Below are 23,003 nucleotides of genomic sequence, written 5' to 3'. Positions count from 1 at the left end.
TAACATGTTCGTTGCACTTTATGTTCTTAGACACATATATTTTTAGACATGTATTTTTTAACATAAACTCCAGCATATATTTTTAACATGATTTTCAGCTTGTCTGGTGAATTACATGCTTTATGTCATATGGGCATTCATTCACTTGTTCTTTTCATATATACACATCGATGCACTTTGTGTGTTTGGGAGTCATCGACTTATGTGTCCTTTATATATTTTTATATATATATTTATTTGTCCACATTCATATTTTCTTGGCATTCACCATATGCTTTTTTTCTATATATATTCTGTCTGCCACAAGATTTTAACAGAGCAGGATTTATTTTAAACACACATGACATATAGTGGCACTCTCACATATATATTTTCTGCCCACTTATATATATTTTGATATATATATATATATATAGGATTTCACTTTACTTCATTTAGCTGTACATGCTATACAAAGTACATTTAGTATTCCATCTTGGTTGTTCTCAGCAATCCTCCTTCTGTTTTCAATATGAGTGTCTTTGAACATTGAGGTGGAGAAATTAATATGTATGTTTTAACCTGCATTCATCTTATCATCAGTTTGCGTATCCCAGCGTTGGCTTTTATCAGTGTAAATCAGCAGATCCTTTTTAAACATTGTTCGTGCATAGTAATTTCATGCATTTTATATGTCTGTATCATATGCTGATTCAAGGTTCACTTCGTATGTAGTCCGATATTGTGCTTTTCCAGTGCTAACACAGAATTATCTGATGGATTAGATGCTTAAATGTGGCCATTCACTCACTGGGGACAGTGATTAGAACACAGACTATAGCCTAATTGGCCGCATAGCACCACGTCTCTTTTGATTGGCTGCTGTGCTTGTCACTCTCATAAATACCGGCCACTTGAATGGTAGATGCCGCCCTCAGACGAAGTCAGGAAGTGACGAAACGCGTCAGTACGTGATCTACCGAAAGTGACGTGTGCACTCCAGGAACCGAGGAGGAACCAGGAAGTATGTCACTGCTGCTATACACAGCGAACGCTTCTGTCGGCTTTCCGGTGACCAGGAGACCACACAGGCAGAGTGCACTTTATATTTGCTTCATTGTCATTGCTTTCTGGTACGCATATTTTATATGGGGGGTTGTTTTGGATGAATAAACTTTTTTAAGCAATATCACACTATGTGGACATTCCATTCCTCCCATATGGTTCACTGGAGCTATAGAGAGCATGACTGACACCTGGTGGACGTTTAGGAGTGGTGGAGAACTATCATAATTATCCAAGACTTTTCATTGCTGTATTTCTGGTGAGTGCATCCCCATTGGGGAGGTTTCCCTCACGTGGTGAAGTGTTTGGTGGAAGGTCCCCTTTACAGAACACAGCTGAAGCTTTTGTAGATCTCCTCTGCTACCGTGTGTCTTCTCATATATGGACTATATATGAAAGCGTGTCCATTAGTTTTGGACATGAAGCGCTGCTGCAATATTTAAAGGGACTATTCATTTAAGACTTTTTATTATTGCCATTTTTCAAATTCTTTAGAGAAACTTTACTTCCCCAACTAAAGATTTTTTTTCACATTTTATTGACAGTGGAAAATTTGTTTAAGCAATCATTCATAGCCAACATCAAGGAACTAATGTGGAGTGCCATCTAAGTAAAATGTATGTACTGTGCTCATTGCAGGTGGACTATTATGACTTAGTAGAAAAACAGTTCTACCTATGGGAAGACCCCAAGTTTGATTCACCAAAAGCTCTTTACCTGGGAAGGGTGGTAGGTGAGTTCTTAACTACAAACCTTTGTCTCTGAATGTCTTATGGTTATAAATTTCTATTTTTTTCCAACCAAGGCTGTATGAATCCAGTCCTGGTCATGTGTTAATACATTCATAATTATTTTATTATTGGTTATTAAGTTACAGAATAATAACAAATAAAAATAATTAGCAACCACACTTGTATTTTTTACTCTGCTTTAATTTCACATTTTCAGCTTACAGCTGATCAGAATGTTCCCAGCACTTCTGTTATTTCAAAGTAACATGTAAAGCTATGATTATTTTTTACAATATGAAGGAGATTCCATCCATTCAGTTAATAGCTTTGCAGAATTATCATCTAGAATAAATCATTAATAACAAAGATGCACTCACTCAGGCACAGAATGGATTGGGAAGTGTATGAAATTTCTGACAGGTGTAACATGTTGTTAAGTCTATAGTTGAGGCAACACCGCTATTCAAAGCATAAGATTATGGACATCTCAAGTATTGTATTCTCTCAATACAGATCATTATGTGCTCTTATTACAAGTACAGATTTTGATGTTTTTTAAAAAAAGTAGAAAAAGAAACAGGTTATAAAAGGTGCCTGTAGGTATGTGGCACAGATGTTGAAGACAATGGAGAGAAGGCAGGCAGAAGACGTGGTTAACACAGATTGGAAAGAAGATAAGAGGGGGACGAGCTTGTAAGAGATCATGAGCAGAGATGGGAGACAAACGTAGAAGAGATAATTAGCAGAGATAGGGGATCATCTCAGAAGAGTTGGGAGACCAGCTCAGAAAAGAAGTGAGCAAAAATAGGAGGCAAGCTCAGAAGAGATGATAATTAGAGATGAGAAACAAAGTTCAAAAAAAGATTTGAGTGGAGATAGGAGGTTAACATTCATACACAGTGCAGATGTCTACCTAAGGATCATATTGTGCATTAAAAATCCTTAGTAATATACAATGGAAACGGTATTCCCTGGTGGAAGTGGCCTTTTTCAGCCCTGCCACACTTCTTTCAAGAATGGTTTGAGGAACACAACGAGTTTGAGGTGTTGACTTGGCCTCCAAATTCTCCATATAGCAATCCAATTGAGCATTGCTCAGATGTGCTGGAAAAATAGATCTGATTCATGGAGGCCCAATTGCCCAACATACAGGACTTAAATGATCTGTTACTGAGGGCTTGGTGCCAGTTACAAGAGCATATCTTCAGAGGTCTAGTTGTGTCCATGCCTCCTCAATGAGTCAGGGTGTTTTGTGGCAAAATGTGGACCTACTCAATCTTAGATGGGTAGTCAGAAAGTTATAGCTGAATCTACAGTATATATATATATATATATATACACAAAATGCTATGCATACGTTTTAGGCAAGTGCAAAAAAAGAGGAATCCAAATCTAATCAATATTTGACATGACCACCCTTTGCCTTCAAAACAACATAAATTATTCAATTCTTCTAGGTACACTTGCACACAGTTTTTGAAATACAGTGGATATAAGAAGTCTGCACACCCCTGTTAAAAAGTCAGGTTTCTGTGATATAAAAAATGAGACAAAGATACAAAGATAAATCATTTCAGAACTTTTTCCACCTTTAATGTGACTTATAAACTGTACAACTCAGTTGAACAACAAACTGAAATCTTTTAGGTGGAGGGAAGTAAAAAAAATTAAAATAAAATAATATGGTATTATTTTTTGGCAGCCCCAAAAAAACGCTACTAAAATACTGCATGAGTTATGTTATGAAGTCTTGCGGTATTTTAGTGGTGAAAACATGCAGTAATTTACTGCCTGGCACTAGCTGGCTTATTTATTAGCATCAATAAAAAAAGCGCCGTTAAGGAGGGGGCAGCTGGGCTCACTAATCACCAATTCTTTAGATTTCTTCAAATTCGCCATGCCTTTGCTACCCAATTTGGTCCCACCCCAGTACTTCTCCTTCGGTCCAACCTTGAATCCACAATAAGGGTTACTCCTCTGGTCAAACCTACCTCTACCATTTACAAAGCTTTATTACCTTCAGTCCACTTTGGTCTGGAGGACTTGTTCTCTAAGTGGAAGGGCGAGATCCCTGATCTGGATTCAGAAGACTGGGAGGATGCCTGGGAATATCCTTTCTTACAGCTCATCTCTGTCAGAGATCGGCTGATACAATTTAAACTGATTCATAGGGTCTATTTGTCACCCCAAAGATTATCCAAAATTTACCCGAATTCCTCCTCCAACTGTTGGAAGTGTGATATGGCAAAGGCCGATTTCCGTCATATGTTGTGGTCCTGTCCCAGAATCCAGCCCTTTTGGGCAGAGGTCACAAACTTCATTGAAACCTTAACCATGATTCATGTTCCCCTGAATGTATCGATCTGTTTGCTGGGTCTGGTGGGCTCCTTGGCCCACCGCCGAGCAACCAGAACACTAATAGGACTTCTATTATTTTACGCTAGGAAGGCTCTACTCATGAAATGGAAACAAAGAGAGGTGCCTACTTTGAATACATGGAAATCACTGATTAACTCAGCGGTGCCACTGTACAAAGAGGCCTATTTCTCTAGATGCTGCTCAGCCAAATTTGACAAAATATGGCATATATGGTTAGAATCAGACATCACAAACGCAGCACAATAGGCTCTGGATCCCATTGATAGTTTACTTCCGCTAAAAGTCCGGTAGCAGTGAAGACCTGATTTTGCTATTATCTGAAGGTTCTCCTAGATGCGTTATCCTCAACTTCAGCACTTTTTCCGGAAGAGGTCACCTGAAGTGCATGACCCATTATCCTCCCCCTTTCTTCTCAATCTTGATGACACGAGTAGTTTAAGGGCAGCACAGTGGTGTAGTGGTTAGCACTCTCGCCTAGCAGTAAAAAGGGTCGCTGGTTTGTATCCCTGCCTGGAGTTTGCATGTTCTCCCTGTGCCTGCGTGGGTTTCCTCCGGGTACTCCGGTTTCCTCCCACACTCCAAAAACATGCTGGTAGGTTAATTGGCTTCTGTTCAAAATTGGCCCTAGTATATTAACGTGAGTTGGGGACCTTGGATTGTGGGCTCCTTGAGGGTAAGGACCGATGTGGGTGTATGATGTATGTGCAGAGTGCTGCGTGAATTGGCGGTGCTATATGGGTACCTTAAATAAAAATAGGGATGATTGTAGACACGCACCCACACTCACTCAGGTTGAACTGGATGGACTGGTGTCTTTATTCAACCTTACTAACTAACTATGTAACATATGTAAAATTTCCAAGCATCTAAGTTGTAGTGGTTTCAAAAGAATAGTTCAAATTTATAGGACTGTTATAATGTTTGTTATCTCAGCCGGGGTATGCCCAGAGGCTGTATTATGTAACGCTTTTTTTTTTTCCTCACACGAAAACTCAATAAAAAGTTTAAAAAAAAAAAAAAAGGAGGGGGCAGCTGTCCGCATCCTTAACAACAGTATACAACATGGCTGTTAAGGTGTGGCTGGCTACCGCGACCTTAAAAACCGATGAGTCATCAGCTGTCAGCTGGGTTACATAAAAGAAGCAAAAAAAATTCCCGTCAATAAAAATCTGAAAAAAAAATGGTGTGACATCTTTGGCCAGGGGGCGGGGTCATCCTGTGACATCATTGGGTGTCCCCTGCCCATTAGTTATTTAGAAACTATTAGGCAGTGTCGGTGGGCAGCGTGTTCAACGATGGATCTACACCAGGGGACTTTGTTTTTTTTTTTTTTAAATAAAGGACTTGTCAAAAAATGTCTAATGTCTTTTTTTACACTACACTTTTTTTTGTGACTGAGTATGTACTCAATACTATGTACCTATACTTATTCATATAGGGGGAACCTGGATCCGGGATTGTTAGAGGGGCTTCCATATTTCAAATAGCCCCCCCGCCAGCAGACCCCCACAACCATGGGCCAGGGTTGTGGGAAAGAGGCTCTTGTCCCCATTGACACGGGGACAAGGTTCTTTGAGGCAGGAGGGGCTCTGCCCCCAAAGCCCCCCCATGTTAGGGGCATCTGGCCTGGTATGGTTCAGGAGGGGGGGCGTTCTGGTCCTTTCTCTTTCCTGACCTACTGGATTGCATGCTCTGATAAGGGTCTGGTATGGATTTTGGGGGTGAACCCATGCCATTTTTTTTTTTAACATTTTGGCATGGGGTTCCCCTCAAAATCCTGGTATGCATTGGGGGGGACCCGACACTTTTTTTGAAGATTTTTTTTCTGCTGGCAATTCTTTTTTGTACATTCAGTTGTCAGTGGGGAACCCTGATGACAGCTGATGACTCATCGGTTGTTAATGACGCGACGGCCGCTCGCTCCTTAACAACCAGTACACATTCCACAAATGCCACATGCCTGGACCAATACTTAATTTCAACATGCATTTAGTTGTTTATTTCCTTTTGTGAATGGATTTTAACGCCTTTTTATGCTGTATTTACTGAGTGGTTTCAGCATTACTCAGTAATTACCGCAAAACAGTCTAGTGAATTGACAGTTACAGGATTACATGCACACACATTTAGGCAAAATGTGTGATGACACCTAAATATCTCATGCAAGTTCATTCTGTGAATGGAGCCCACTGTATTTTAATGAAAAATACCTTCAGAGTAATAACTTCAGATATATACAGGATAAATTAATGTGTGTATGTTTATTTTTTTATGACAAAATTGCTCCTTTAATATCCATATTTCATATCAATTAGGAGCAAATTGTTGGACAGTGTCTTATTTGTTCCTAAGGCAATAAATAATCAAGCTATTTTCTTATCAATTTAGAGACTGGAACAATAGATCCAGAAGTGCAAAAATTTAATACCCCTGGTTTCATAGGATGCTTAGCAGATGTGCGCTTCAACAACATCACACCAATACGAGACATTTTCCGAAACCCTAAAGCATCAGAAGTAATCACTGTGAAGGGTTCCCTGGTGGAGTCAAACTGTGGGGCCATGCCACTGAAACTCTACCATTATCCCTATGAACTGGATCCATGGTATATGGGGACAGGTAAGGGTGAAAAACTGCTTTAGAACAGTGCTGTGATGTCATCTTTTCAGTCCAGTTTTTTCTATTATTAATTATGAATAATCATTTATACTGAAAGAAAAATCGGAAGTTGAACTGACTTCAGCCATGTGTATTGTTTTTTAAGCATTCTCCGAGTGGACAAGGTGAAGAGGTGGGCTAGTGACATCATGATCTCCACCTTGACCAATCAGAAAACACTTTGCATTCATTAAGAAAATGCAGTGTCTTCTCAATGGCACCTGTGCAGAGAAAGTGACCTCCTGTGTTTAACTATGCAGCAGGGCAGACGCTTGGCACGATACCCAGCAGCTAGCAGTGATCACTGTGGTGGTGCCTGCTACAGTGATTTCCAGCTTCTACAGGGATTAGCTAGGTATGGTCATGCATGCTTACACTGGTTTTTACTTACAAGTGAAAGATTTCTTTACATGTGGCTTCTGTTGTCTGGTTTGGTCCGGTAGGTTGACTGAGCCTTCATTCTGACCCATTTTAAGATTTCACTCTCCAGATAGGGATTTTCTGCATCAAAGATCAGCTAACTTTTTATCATCAATCTTTTTTATTTCTAGCAGTTATGAGCTGTTAAAAAGTTATGTCTGACATATTTCAGTGAGTTTGCATGCTATTACTGGTTATCGTATCACTTTATGAAATACATTTGGATTTACACATACAGAATAAGCTGAAAATCTTTTTTCTCCCCTCTAATAGCAATACATTGGTTTATGATAACGCTAGATCAGTTTGGTAGGTGATTTATATTTGAGGTGTTCAGGTGTATGTAATGTGCCTTTTTATTGTGCAGATTTTTATGCTGTATTGTTTAGACCAATGGTGGTCAGGTTATATACAGTATATAGGGCCACAATCAATGTTCAGTGTGCATAATGTGACAGAAAATGTCAGAGACTGAATATAAACATGCACACAAAATGATTCAATGCTCTGCTGTAGATATTATATCTATTCAGACAGGTGTCATTTCAACTTCTGTATCCAGGATGTCCGAGTGTGTTCAAGTTCTTCTGTGTGCACTGTGGCCCACAAATTTGCGCTACACCATCTGAGCAGCTGCCTTGGCAATCTGTACTGCCACTGCAGACTTGGTAAAGTTTGACTAGAATGTGATGGTATCCATCTTCTGACATATAAAGTGTAAGAAGGTTGATGGTCAGCACTTCCAGCAGGGCACATATGTAGAAAGTTAGAGGTGGAATTCAGGCCTAAGCACTCTTTAACACTGAACAAACCACTCTGTTTTGGCAGACTTGTTCAACTGACTGGAACAGACACACACACTGCTGGTCTCTCTAACCACATACAGTACACCCCTCACATTTTTGTATATATGTTATTAAATATTTTCATGTGACACTGAAGAAATGACACTTTGCTACAATGTAAAGTAGTGAGTGTACAGCTTGTATAACAGTGTAAATTTGCGGTCCCCTCAAAATAACTCAACACACAGCCATTAATGTCTAAACTGCTGGCAACTAAAGTGAGTACACCCCTAAGTGAAAATGTCCAAATTGGGCCCAATTAGCCATTTTCCCTCCACGCGTCATGTGACTCGTTAGTTTTACATAGTCTCAGGTGTGAATGGGGAGCAGGTGTGTTAAATTTGGTGTTATCGCTTTCACTCTTTCATACTGGTCACTGGAAGTTCAACGTGGTACCTCATGGCAAATAACTCTCTGAGGATCTGAAAAAAAGAATTGTTGCTCTACATAAAGATGGCCTAGGCTATAAGAAGATTGCCAAGACCCTGAAACTGAGCTGCAGCATGATGGCCAAGACCATATAGCGGTTTAACAGGACAGGTTTCACTGAGAACAGGCCTCGCCATGGTCGACCAAAAAAGTTGAGTGCACGTGCTCAGCGTCATATGCAGAGGTTGTCTTTTTGGAAATAGACATGAGTGCTGCCAGCATTGCTGCAGAGGTTGGAGGGGTGGGGGGTCAGTGCTCAGACCATACGCCGCACACTGCATCAAATTGGTCTACATTGCTGTCATCCCAGAAGGCAGCCTCTTCTAAAGATGATGCACAAGAAAGCCTGCAGTTTGCTGAAGACAAACAGACTAAGGGCATGGACTACTGGAAGCATGTCCTGTGGTCTGATGAGACCAAGATAAACTTATTTGGTTCAGATGGCTGACAAGGGTGTATTGTGGCAACCAGGTGAGGAGTACAAAGACAAGTGTGTCTTACCTACAGTCAAGCATGGTGGTGGGAGTGTCATGGTCTGGGGCTGCATGAGTGCTGCCGGCGCTGGGGAGCTACAGTTCATTGAGGGAACCATGAATGCCAACATGTACTGTGACATACTAAAGCAGAGCATGATCCCCTCCCTTTAGAGACTGGGCCGCAGGGCAGTATTCCAACATGATAACGACCCCAAACACACCTCCAAGATGACCACTGCCTTGCTAAAGAAGCGGTGGGTAAAGGTGATGGACAGGCCAAGCATGTCTCCAGACCTAAACCCTATTGCATCTGTGGGGCATCCTCAAACAGAAGGCGGAGGAGCGCAAGGTCTCTAACATCCACCAGCTCCGTGATGTCATCATGGAGGAGTGGAAAAGGACTCCAGTGGCAACCTGTGAAGCTCTGTCAAATAATGGCGGCCACACAAAATATTGACACTTGGAGCCCAATTTGGACATTTTTACTTAGGGGTGTACTCACTTTTGTTTAGGGCTGCAACTAACGATTATTTTCATAATCGATTAGTTGGCCGATTATTGTTTTGGTTAATCGGTTAATAACCTTAAAAAAAGGTGTAGTGTATAATTTAGTTAATATGTTAAGTTTTAAAAATGTATTCTTAAATATCTCTATGCATTGGTAAATATAAATAACCAACTATATGGTTAGGGAACAGAATATTTAATCCACTCTGAGAATAACAGACAGAAGAGATATACTGTATACACTATTAGAGGAGATATACTGTATATACTATTAGAAGAGATATACTGTATATACTATTAGAGAAGATATACTGTATATACTATTACAGGGTGAATCTGGTAAATATCAGACTCAGATCAAATTTATTTATTTAAAAAACAAAAAAAAAAACAATGTCTTCCTTCAAAAAAAATGTCATTAAGAACGTTCGTTCGATTTTCTAATCGTTAGTGGGGTCAAAACGATGTTCATTTTCAACCACAGTGACGGGAAAATTTGGAAATAGAAAATTTCTTGGTCAAAGGAATTTTCCTGATGCCTTCATGGCAGCACACACTGGGTTGTGACTCCGCCTCCACAACCTGACAGGATTGGTCTAGCTATAAAAGTTGAAGAGAGATGACCCCCACCATTCTCTTTTTTATCCTCACCTGACAAGATGGATGGACATCGCAGAGCCTCTTACCGCATCGCCCCAAAAGGTTCAAGCCTCTCCTGTTTGGAAGTCCCTCCTGTACAGTCTCTAAAGGAGCTTCTATGGAGGGAACCCCGCTCTGGTGGTCTCAGGGGCATCAGCACGTATCTTCTGGCACTAAGTAAGCTTTAAAGAAGCTTCAGCAATTGCAGTGGTCTCCGCTTTCTCTTTTACCTTCTTTCTTTTCACTTTCACCTCCAGTATCTTTCTACTGTCTGATCCGTGGACTTGGCATCTTCTCTAACATTTTTTATTCTTTCTTGTTCCCCTCTGGGACCTGTAGTCCCACAGCGCTAATTCTAAGCCTGTCATGGCCACCGCGTGTCTCATCCGCATCGCGCATGCGCGAGGGGCAAAGATGGGGCCGTTCTAAGCCTTTTCCAGCTTCCAAGATGGCACCGGAATCATCGCGCCGCTTCTGCACATGCGCGAAGCGTCATTTTGCCGCAACGGCGGCGGTCTTTTTAAAAGAGGTCTCCAGATTGAAAGAAAATATTCTAGTTATAGTTCCAGCCTTCGTTTCTGCACATCATTGCCCAAAAATTACTCCACTGGAGCCAGGCAAGTGCCCTTAATTTCCTCCTCTCTGATTTTTACTGGAATTCTTTGTTTGTCTTTTAAAAAAAAAAAAAAAATGATGAAGAGAAGTGTGTGTATGCATGGAGACCACTGCCCAAGCAGACCACCCACGGCCGGTAAGGTAAGAGGCTGTCCGCATTCAGTGGTAAGTATTGAAGAGAGAGAGAAAAAAAAAGAGAGCATATCTTCTAACAAGACTCCTTCTGACAGCCCTTCCAGGTCTAAATCAAGACGCAGAGAGAGATCAAGTCACTCAAGCAGAAAATCCCGCAGAAGCCAGTCACGCTCCTCATCTCGTCACAGGCACTCACGCCGTAGTCATTCCCGCCATGGTCACTCACGCTGCAGTCACTCTCAGCGTAGCCGATCACATCGTAGAAGATCTTCTTCATCTCGTCACGGGCGAAGTCAACATACCCGTCCCGCAGTTAATACCTGCTGGGTTTGTGGCGCCACCGCTTTGCCAGACAAATTAGCATGCCATACGTGCTTCAATGAAGCCACGAAAGAAAGAGAATCTGACGTCAGAGAAGTAACCGAACTAATTTGGGAATCCGTGCGAGAATCCATAATGGAATCAGCAACACCCCTACCGGCCAGACCCAGGTTCTTCCATGGCCCCCCCTCGTTCAACAATCGAGGCAGGGATGGAACCAGAATCCCCTTCAGAAAACGAGGATCCAGATGTACCACCAGGGTTTGACTTCACTCTGGTCGAACCTTTTGCAAAATCAGTGAAGGAAGCCATAGGTTGGGAAGAATCTGAGGAAGCACCTCAGAAAATCCGGAAGTATTTTCCAAACCTAAAAAGGGACCCAGAGACCTTCCCTTTCATTGAGGAATTGAATGATTTAATCAAGGATGAGTGGGAAAGATCCGACAAGAGGCCTAGCCTGAACAACAGACTAGCCAAGATGTATCCTTTAAAGGAACCTAAAGTCAATCCCTTGATTAACGCTCCCACTGTGGATGCCTCCCTAATGCGTCTGGCAAGACATGTCACCCTACCCATCGAGGACGCTGTCTCTTTCCGTGACGTTCTAGATCGGAAGATTGATCTGGAACTCAAGAAAGCCTACTCCACAGCAGGTGGCGCATGTAGACCAGCAGTCACCACAGCAGCAGTTGGTAGAGCCATCTCTAGCTGGACTGTCAATATCGAAAAATCTCTCCAAGAAGGAGCAGACTTACAGAAAGTGATTACGTCTCTGCAGGAACTTAAATTGGCAGGCGATTTCATCGGCAGAAGCCTCCGTGGACGTTATCAGGTGCTCGGCCCGGGCGATGTTAGCCTCGGTGATGGCTAGGAGGGCTTTGTGGTTAAAACCCTGGGTTGCCGACACAGCATCAAAGACAAATTGGTGCAAGATCCCCTATGATGGTTCGAATCTCTTCGGCTCTAAATTGGATGCAGCCATTTCCAAGGTGACGGGGGGAAAATCGGGCCTCATTCCCTCTGACAAAAGGCCTAAGAGATCAAGAGTTCCTGCTTACAAGGGTAATCTTCCCGAAAGGTACAGAGAAGCCAAAACCTATAGACCAGGTAAAGAATTTAAAAGAAACTGGAGGAACACACAACCACTTTCTTCCAACAAAACTCCCGTCTTCTCCAGACAAGAGAAGGATTCTTCTGAAGTACATAACGGATTTAGTACAGAAAAGGGCCATTTTGGAGGTTCCGCTATGTCAAAGAGGCAGAGGATTCTACTCCCCTCTTTTTCTTGTAAAAAGAAACGGGGGACTTACGGCCAGTGCTGGACTTAAAGAGACTAAACAGAAACATCAAGTTAGAATCCTTCAAAATGGAAAGTCTACAATCCATTCTATTAGCAGTAAATCTAGATGACTGGATGCTGTCTGTAGATTTATCGGACGCTTATCTTCACATTCCAGTACATCCTGCCTTTCAAAAATTTCTCCGCTTTTCAATCAACCAACATCACTTCCAGTTCCAGTGCCTACCCTTCGGCATCTCGTCGGCTCCCAGGACCTTCACCAAAGTTCTTCTACCCGTCATTGCATACCTCAGAGAAAAAGGTCTGAGGGTGCACCATTATCTAGACGACATACTTCTTCTAGCAGAAAGTCGCCAGGTCCTGATACAACACCGAGAAATCTTACTCTCAACTCTGCAAGATTTCGGTTGGCTAGTGAACTGGCAGAAAAGCAGGCTACAGCCCACACAGAAGATGGTATTTCTGGGGGCAGAACTAGACACCATCCAGAACAGAGTGCAGCTTCCTCAGGAGAAGATCATGCCCCTGATCCAGAAAATTCAGAGGCTAATCTCAGCTACACACCTACCAGCCAAAGTATGTATGAGTGTCCTGGGCTCCATGTCTGCAACCCTGCCCATGATCCAGTGGTCCCAATGGCACACGAGAATCTTACAGAATTCCTTCCTGAGGCAGTGGAATGGAGTATCAATGCTTCAGACGATCTACATACACAGGTATGTGAAACAATCCATGTGGTGGTGGACACGATCCAGCAACCTCAAAAGGTACAAACCTATAGTACCTCCACAGCCAGAGGTGGTCACTTCGGACGCCAGCCAGACGGGATGGGGAGCTCATTACCAAAATCTAGCAGCCCAGGGACAGTGGAAGTTTCAAGCTCATGGTATAGTTTCAAATATACTAGAACTCAGAGCAGCCTTTCAGGCACTTCTGGCTTTCTCTCCATACCTGACGGGAAAAAGTGTTGTAATCCAAATGGACAACAGAGTAGCCGTAGCATATATTCAGAGGCAAGGGGGTACGAGGAGTCGCACATTAATGGAAGAAGTTCGTCCTATCATGGATTGGGTACAAGTGCATCTAGTAGACCTGAGAGCGGTATATGTCCCAGCAGCCCAGAACATGCTGGCCGACTATTTGAGCAGGGAACTTCTCTCGAACAACGAGTGGTCATTGAGCCAACAGGCTTTTTCCCTCCTGTCAAGAACTTGGGGAATACCGGAGATCGACCTAGCAGCCACCCCTATGAACACCAAATGTCGGAGATTTCTGTCAAGAGCGGCTTTCCCGTCGGCTGAGGGGATGGATTGTCTGACCCATCCATGGAATTTCAAGCTGGGCTACATTTTTCTGCCAGTACCCTTAATCACAAGGTTCCTATCCAGGCTTCGGAGATCGTCAGCCACAGTAATAGCAGTAATTCCTCTTTGGCTGAGGAGACCTTGGTTCACTACCCTACTACAGCTCAGCCTGCAACATCCACTGCCTCTCCCGGTAACATCAGACCTCCTATCTCAGGGTCAATTTCTACACCCAGCACCAGAGAAATTACACTTGACAGCTTGGAAATTGAAAGGACTAGGCTATTAGAGCAGGGATGCTCGCAGGAAGTAATTTCAACCCTTTTACAAGCAAGAAAAAGCACCACCAACAAAACGTACTCACAAGTCTGGAATAGGTTTTGTTCGCTAGCTCAACAAAAAAACTGGAACCCAGTATCACCTGAGCCACCGCAAGTTCTGGAATTCCTTCAGCTGGATATTAACAAAGGATTACGCTCAAGTACCCTTAAAGTCCAGATTTCTGCCCTATCGGCTAAAACAGGCATTAGAAACTGGTGATCCAGTTCATGAAGGCTTGCCTAAAAATCAGGCCTCCAAGGAAACCCACTTTTCCAGCATGGGATCTCTCTACAGTACTTGACGCATTATCAAAACCTCCTTTTTTTCCGGTTGAATCAATTTCACTTTGGAACCTGACTTTAAAGTTAACCTTCCTTATCGCCATTACATCTGCAAAAAGGGTTTCGGAACTTAAAGCACTACTGATAACAGAACCGTACCTAGTTCTCTATCCCGATCACTCCCAAAGTAGCATCCTCTTTTCATTATAATCAGGATATTACCCTTCCATCCTTTACTAACGACCAAGGTGAGCCTCATGCATTGGATATCAAAACAGTCATTACCAACTATCTAGAAACCACAGCTTCAGGAAAACCGATACTCTTCTCGTAATTCCACACGGGCCTAGGAAGGGTCATCCAGCAACTTCTCGAACGATCGCATCCTGGCTGGTTAACACCATCAAAAAGGCATACTCTACTCAGCAACTTAATATCCCGGAAGGTATCAAGGCACATTCAACCAGGGCAGTGGCAACTTCATGGGCAGCATACTGCAGGGTTTCACCAGAAACAATATGTAAAGCAGCGACCTGGTCATCTAGACATACGTTTACTTCTCACTACAAAATTGACTTTGCTCAACTAACAACAGCAGACTTTGGCAGATCCATTATTAAAGCCAACTCCACAGCTCTTTAGAATAATAAAAACGTGGTTTTTTTTTTGCACCCTCCCGACTGGCGAGTTATTTCCCAGTGTGTGCTGCCATGACGGCGTCAGGAAAATGGAAAATTGTATACTCACCTTTCCGTAATTTTCCTTTCCTGATGCATCTTCATGGCAGCACACAGGTTCCCACCCTGTTCTTAGATGATATATACAGACAATGGTGGGGGTCATCTCTCTTCAACTTTTATAGCTAGACCAATCCTGTCAGGTTGTGGAGGCGGAGTCACAACCCAGTGTGTGCTGCCATGAAGATGCGTCAGGAAAGGAAAATTACGGAAAGGTGAGTATACAATTTTCCATTTTCAGAAAGTGTATGTGGTTTTCGTTCAGAAATTACATTCATTTTAAAAACAGAATGTTAAAAACAAGTGAAAATTTCAAACAACATTCTTTCATTCAGCAAATGTACAAAGATTTTTCATCTGAATATTCTCATCTGACAATTGATCCGTGTGGCCAGCATAAGGCTCAGTACACACCTATGCAGTTTGCTTTTGATCTGTTTCTGCAGTGCTTTTTGTTGTGCATTTTGATTTTTGCGCACGTGATTTTGCTGCAATTTGCGTTTTTGCATTTTGTTTGGCAGATTAAAAAACACAAATTGCTGCAAAAATGCATTACATGCTTTTCTGCAGCTTCTCAGTTGAAGTATATTGAACCAAAAAAGCACAGTTTTGCGTTAAAAAAAGTCCCTGACCCTTTCCAAATACGCAGTGGCTGAAAGAAGCACAGATGTGAACATGTCCCATAGGAAACCATGTAAATCAACTGTAGTGCATTTCTGCAAAAAGCACCAAAAAACATAGATGTGAACCATGTCTAAGATAGTTAGTAACATAATGGGGTTAAAAAACTAATATTAGCCCTTATATTATAGCAAAAAGTACAAAATATTGTGTTTTTTTCAAAATTGTCGCTCTTTTTTTTGTTTATAGCGCAAAAAATAAAAACCGCAGAGGTGATCAAATACCACCAAAAGAAAGCTCTATTTGTGGGAAAAAAGGACATTAATTTTGTTTGGGTGCAACGTCGCACGACTACGCAATTGTCAGTTAAAGCGACGCAGTGCCGAATCGCAAAAAGTGCTCTGGTCAGGAAGGGGGTAAAATCTTCCGGGGCTGAAGTGGTTATACTTGTTGGATACATGAATGAGGGCTTTCTTGTACATCATCTTTAGAAGAGGCTGCCTTGCAGACCAATTTGATGCAGTGTGCGGCGTATGGTCTGAGCACTGACAGGCTGACCCCCCACCCCTTCAACCTCTGCAGCAATGCTGGCAGCATTTATATGTCTATTTCCAAAAAGACAACCTCTGCATTTGAGCACATGCACTCAACTTCTTTGGTCGACCAAGGCGAGGCCTGTTCTCAGTGGAACCTGAGATCTACTCTTGAGCCTTCCTTTAGTCTTCCCCAGGACAAGTCAGCCACTCTCACTGTAATAATAACACAATGACATTCAGACCTAAACAAGGCTACAATTTTTTATTTATTCCCTCTAAATTTGCACATTATTGCTCAAACCTTGAGGAAGGGGGGGGGAGTCCAGTTTCCCCAAAACACATTAGCTGTACCTGACATTCATGTTCAAATAAACAATTCAAACGCACCTCCAAGCGAGATAAAATTTTTTCACTAGGCGTTCCCAAACACGTATCCAGGATTGTACCTTCTTATGAATGATGATCTCATTTGGCACTCGAAAAAAGGCCTCCAAATCACTTATCTATCCAGAGTTCCGAGTAGTAGCAGTATGAACCAACACTAGCAAACAACTGGTAATGGACTACCATGGACAGTATACATATAGAGATGGGCTGAACAATCCTTGGTTTGGTTCATGCCAGAACTCTCGAACATCGCATAAGTTGAGACCCGAATGACAAACTCCATTGAAGTCTATGGTACCCGAGCAGGAAAAATCACAAGTGCTCATTTTGAAGGCTTATATGCAATTTATTGGCCATAAACAGGGTATGGGGGCCTGGGTACTGCCCTGGGGGACATGTACCAATGCAAAAAAACTATTAAAAAACCTCATTTTAAAGCGGTGATTTTATTGATGCTTAAAGTAAAACAATAAAAATGAAACATTTCTTTAACCACTTAAGCCCCGGACCATTTGGCTGGCCAAAGACCAGAGCACTTTTTGCAATTCGGCACTGCATCACTTTAACTGACAATTGCGCAGTTGTGCGAAATGGCTCCCAAACGAAATTGACATCATTTTTTTTCCCACAAATAGAGCTTTCTTTTGGTGGCATTTGATCATCTCTGCGGTTTTTATTTTTTGCGCTATAAACAAAATAAGACCGGCAATTTTGAAAAAAAAGCTATATTTTGTACTTTTTGCTATAATAAATATCCCCCAAAAATATATCAAAAAAATTTTTTTTCCTCAGTTTAGGCTGATACGTATTCTTCTACATATTTTTAGTAAAAAAAAAACGCAATAAGCATTATTGATTGGTTCAAAAGTTATAGTGTCTACAAAATAGGGGATAGTTTTATGGCATTTTTATTAATATTTTTTTTTTACTAGTAATGGCAGTGATCAGCGATTTTTATCATGACTGTGACATTATGGCGGACAGATCAGACACTTTTGGAGCTATTTTGGGACCATTCACATTTATACAGCGATCAGTGCGATTAAAAATGCATTGATTACTGTGTAAATTTGACTGGCAGTGAAGAGGTTAACCAGGAGGGGGTGCTGCAGGGGTTAAGTGTGTCATGGGATGTGTTCTAAATGTAAGGGGGAGGGGCTATGTGTGACATGACACTGATCACCCCTCCCGATCACAGGGAGCTGTGATCAGTGTCAGTGTCACTAGGCAGAATGGGGAAATGCTTGTTTACATTGGGCTTTGCGTGTCGGTAGTGCCTCCACATCGTAAGCCTAAAGAGGTAGTCTTGATGAAAGCAAGACTTGGCCTTGCTGTAAAAAAATGAAATTTGATGCCCCTGTCACACAGTTATGGAAAAATTGGGCTTTGGGTGTTGTTGGTGCCTTCACCCCATAACCTTCTAGAGGTAGCCCTAATGAAATCAAGAATTGACCTTGCTGTGAAAAATTTAAATTTGACACCTCTATCAAACAGGAGTGGATAAATTGGGCTTTGGGTGTTGTTCAAGCTTTAACCCAGTAACCTTGAATTGGCCTTGCTGTAAAAAATTGAAATGTGATGCACCTGTCAAAACAGGTGTGGAAAAATCGGTCCTTGGGTGTTAATTGTGCCCATGAAACCTACACCAAAAAATTACTTCAAGATAAAATCAACACCCACAAAGCTAGGCAGCCTAGACAGTCTTGCAATGATTCCAGATCCCAATAACACTTAATCAGTGACACCGATATCTGGGGCTTGATAGCTATTGTTAATTCAGGACTGATTAATTTTTACAACTGTCAGCCGGTCAATGGAGCCTGTGGACAGACGCGCTCTTTTATCTGTCACAAAACCTCCGTCAGCACTGAATGTACATAATATAACTGGGTACTTACATTTATAGAAAAAGTTGATCCAGGGAAAATCTGATTGCCTCTTGGGGGATCAGGAAGGACCTTTTTCCCCTGCTATAGCATATTGGATCATGCTTTGCTGGGGTTTTTCGCCTTCCTCTTGATCAACTGTGGGTATAGGATTGTGTATGTGGATTGTATTTTTATTTATTTTTGGTTGAACTGGATGGAATTGTGTCTTTTTTCAACCTGACTAACTATGTAACTATGAGTGTCCGTTCGAAAAGTACACTGGTTGCAGGGCAGCCCAGCAGCTCAATTGCATACTGAGCAAGTACTGGCCAGTGGTTTATTCTCATGACCCAGAAACCCAGTGGATCATCTACTGCAGGGGTGCCCAAACTTTTGAAGAGCGAGGGCTACTTTAGCAACTTGGTAAATTGTCGCGGACCACAATGAGCGTAGCGGGGCAGATGACAGATCTGTGTCCACTCTGCATATGCAGAGCAGACATGGGCACAGCCCGCTCTACTCTATGGACCCTCCAGTCCTATCCGCCCAGACAGAAGGAAACAGATCCCCTTCTGTTTTTTTTTTAAGCGGATCGGATTGGAGATAGGCGGGTGTAAACTGACACAAATATGTCTACATCTGCTGCTCTATAGAGGTGAATGGAGGGTCTGATTGGGTCCACCCAAAAAATGGACAGGCAGACCTGATCGGACAGATCGTGTGAAGGGGGCCTAAGGCTGCTTTCACAGTGATGCATTGCAGTTAACCTGCACCTCAACTGACCTCAATTGTCACTTCTTCCTCAGCATTCCTGCAGATATCGCTGGCTGCTGCTGTCCCCAGGCGAGTATGGCAGGCGGCTGCTGCTGTCCCCCAGGCGGATATGGCGGCGGCTGCTGCTGTCACCCAGGCGGGTATGGCTGGTGTCTGCTGCTGTCCCCAGGCGGCTATAGCTGGCAGCTGCTGCTGTCCCCTGGGTGGGTATGGTTGGCAGCTGCTGCTGGCTGTCCTTCAGGGCTGGTATTGCTGGTGGTGTCTGCTGGCTGGTACTGCTGCGGGTTATGCAGGTGGGTACTGCTGCTGGTCCTGCTGGTGGGTACTGCTGGCTGGTACTGCTACGGGTCCTGCTGGTGGGTACTATTGCGGATCCTGCTGGCTGGTACTGCTGTGAATCCTGCTGGTGGGTACAGCTGCGGGTCCTGCTTATGGGTTCTGCTGGCTGGTACTGCTGTGGGTTCTGCTGGCGGGTATCCCTGGTGGATGGTAAGGATGGTGGGTACTGCTGGCACTGCTGCTGGGTATCCCTGGTGGATAATACGGCTGGTGGGTTTCTCTGGTGGATAATATGGCTGGTGGGTATCCCTGGTGGATGGTACTGCTGGCACCGCTGGTGGGTACTGCTGGCAGGTACTGCTGGCACTGTTGGAGAGCAGAGCCAATGCTTCCTGTATCGCACCAGTCACAGGGGAGTACATTTGATATCACTTCACCTGTGAAAGAAGCTGGTGCTATACAGGAAGCATCGGCTCTGCTTTGTCTAGTGCCGGCTCCTTTTTTCACACTGATGCTCGGAGATGGCAGGCTGGAAACCCGCAATCTGGGCTTGCTGACCCGCCATCCCAGAGTAGGAGATGGCGGGCCACATCAAAGGGCACCCCTGGTCTACTGCAAAGCTCTCCATGTCTGTTTTTCGTCCCTAAATAATCTCCCACCATTTGATGCAGGTGCTGCCAATGGAATGTTAAAGCTGACAGCCCTGGGTGCCAAGGACTAAAAAAAATTCTGTGAGGACAGGATGAGTTCCAAGACTTTCCCCTTGTAACAGTGGTTAAGGAGGGTTGCCAACCACAATTATCCTTCTCCTTGATTCCACAAATTCTCAAGTCTTTTCGCAGGCTTTGAAGAATAAGGGAGCCCCCATGCACTACAAGTTTGTGGAGGCATGAGAAGCAGAGTCCTCGGGGTCACTAAGGATTACAGTATCTGGAACTGCCTCCTCCCAGCCACGTACTAGACATGTGCAATTTTTTTAGTTCCGAATTGGTTTTTTAACAAGTTCGTTGATTTCCTAAATTTTCAAATTTTTCCATTTCCGAAATTACGAATTTCCGAATTTCTGAATTTTCAAATTTCCGAATTTTCAAATTTCCGAATTTCGAATTTCCGAATTCCGGATTCCAGATTTGAAAATTCGGAAATTCGAAAATGTGAAAATCTGAAAAAAAGAAAATCAGTAAAATTTGAAATAATAACTGACTATTAAATTTTAGGTATTGGAATTTCCTTTCAAATTTGGCTGTTTGTGAACGTAACGAGTACGAATTTATCCGAAATAATGAATGCCGCATCTAAACGAATGGAACATAATGATATAATAATAACGAATAATAATAATAATAAAAAAACCTTTTTATTATTATTATTATGTTCCATTCCATTTATTTTAGATGTGGCATTCGTTATTTTGGATAATTTGTAACTTCAGATAAATTTGTATTCGTTAAGTTCACAAACAGCCAAATTTGAAAGGAATTTACAATACCTATAATTTAATAGTTATTATTTCAAATTTTACTGGTTTTCTTTCTTTTTTTCAAGTTTTCTTTTTTTCGGATTTTCAAATTTTTGAATTTCCGAATTCCGAAAATCTGAAAATCCATATTTCGGAAATTCAGAAATTCGTTTTTCGGAAATTTGAAAATCCAAATTTTCGGATTTCCAAATTTCCGAATTCAGCAAAAAAATGAATGAAACAAAGACAAACAAATTTTTTGTCAGTGCACATGTCTACCACGTACTACTCTCAAGATTTCTGGAGACTGAAAACCATCTCTTAAGGTTTAACGTATGTCTTCCTCTGTTTCAATGCCTCCAAAACTGCCATAATCCTCTCTTTCTTCTTGTGTGTTCTGTAGTGTCGTAAGAATGGTGTCTGCATAAAGCAGGCCTTAAGAGGAAAGAAAGTCCTCCTCTTCCTCCTGCTACTCTGCCTCGAGTGCCCTGTCCATAATGCCACGCACCGTAGGAACACAAGAGGGATTGTGTCACTGATGCATTGCATGCATTGTCATGGCTCACCATCCTTGTTGCCTCCTCAAAGGGAGAACAGTACAGTGCATGCAGCCATTGGCGTGGGGAAAGAAAGCCGAGGTGCCCTGCCCTTGTTCCATGCTCACACAGATATTCGTTGACGGCCCTCTGCTGCATATGCAGCCGCTGCAGCTTTGCCAAAGTTGAGTTCCACCTGGTGGGCATGTCACAAATCAGGTGGTTTACGGGCAGGTGGAATTCCCGCTGAATTTCAGCCATTTGAACACTGGCTGTGTATGACTGCCTGAAATGTCTACAGACTCTTCTGGCCTGCCTTAGAAGATCTTGCAAACCTGGGTACCCATTTTAGTAATGCTGCACCACCAAATTAAGGACATGTGCCAGGCATGGCACATGTGTGAACTATTCTTGTCAAAGGGCAGACAGAAGGTTAGTACCATTATCGCACACCACCATTCCTGACTCAAGCGTGAACCACATCTGGGCCTGCCCCTGCAGAGCTAAAAGAATCTCTGGTCCGGTGTGGCTCTTGTCCCCTAGACAGACCAGCTGAAGCACTACATTTGAACGCTTAGGGGGTACTGGTGGTTCATAAAACAATCCAGCAGAGGAGGGCATGATGGAGGAGGAGGGGGTGGAGCTGACAGATCTTGCATGTACACTACCAGCTGTATGGCTGCGTGGCGGAAAAACAAGCTCCAGCACTGAGACCCATTCTGCATCCTTCCCAGTGCTTTGAACAAAATATATTGTCCTGGACCATGCTTGCTCGACCACGAATCAGCAGTAAGGTGGACCTTGCGGCTGACTGCCTTGCCCAATGATGCCAAAACATTGCATTCCATGTGATGGTACAGAGCTGGAATGGCCTTACGTGAAAAGAAATAGAGACTGGGAACCTGCCATTGTGGTACAGCACATTCTGCAAATTTACAAACACCCTAGACTCAAGAGTCGCGATAAGTGAACACACTAACTGCTAGTAGCAAAACGAGCCCTGCTCTATCTAACTCCACTCCAACACACTACAAGAGCTGGCTACTGGAAGTTACCTTTTATAGTGTGGGGTGGGATTATGAGCTTATGATTGGAGAAAGTAATCATTACTTTGTCCAATCAGGGCTCTGACAGTGCTAATTGGCGAAGCCTTTCACCTGACCAGTGGTGAGGTTTCATCCAATTAGGGCCCTAGAATGCACTGTAAAGCATGCAGCGCATTCTGGGGCGCTCAGCAGGCGAACATTCAGATGTTTGTCGAATGGGTGAACAGGCGAAGTTCGGGCCGAAACCTATGCTCGGCTCAAACTGTTCGCCCATCTCTATATACATGCCATAAACATGTAAAACATGTATATTATAAGAAAGAAAACTCCAAAATACAAGTAATATTCTGTCAGC

The 23,003-nt window shown here is 42.8% G+C and overlaps 1 protein-coding gene across 2 annotated transcripts in view; it reads left to right on the top strand.

Moving 5' to 3' along the window:
* CNTNAP1 (contactin associated protein 1) overlaps positions 1-23,003 on the top strand; it is a 668,106-nt gene that overhangs the window by 567,380 nt on the left and 77,723 nt on the right. For both annotated transcript variants that reach the window (XM_073608280.1, XM_073608279.1), the window contains 2 exons: positions 1,684-1,777; positions 6,543-6,773. In XM_073608280.1, the coding sequence (XP_073464381.1) occupies positions 1,684-1,777; positions 6,543-6,773 (325 nt within the window). The remainder of the gene's footprint in view (positions 1-1,683; positions 1,778-6,542; positions 6,774-23,003) is intronic.

Source organism: Aquarana catesbeiana, linkage group LG12, assembly GCF_042186555.1.
Source record: "Aquarana catesbeiana isolate 2022-GZ linkage group LG12, ASM4218655v1, whole genome shotgun sequence".
Classification (NCBI taxonomy): Eukaryota; Metazoa; Chordata; class Amphibia; order Anura; family Ranidae; genus Aquarana; species Aquarana catesbeiana.
Note: the sequence above shows the minus strand (reverse complement) of the source record. Positions and strands in the feature narration are given on the sequence as shown.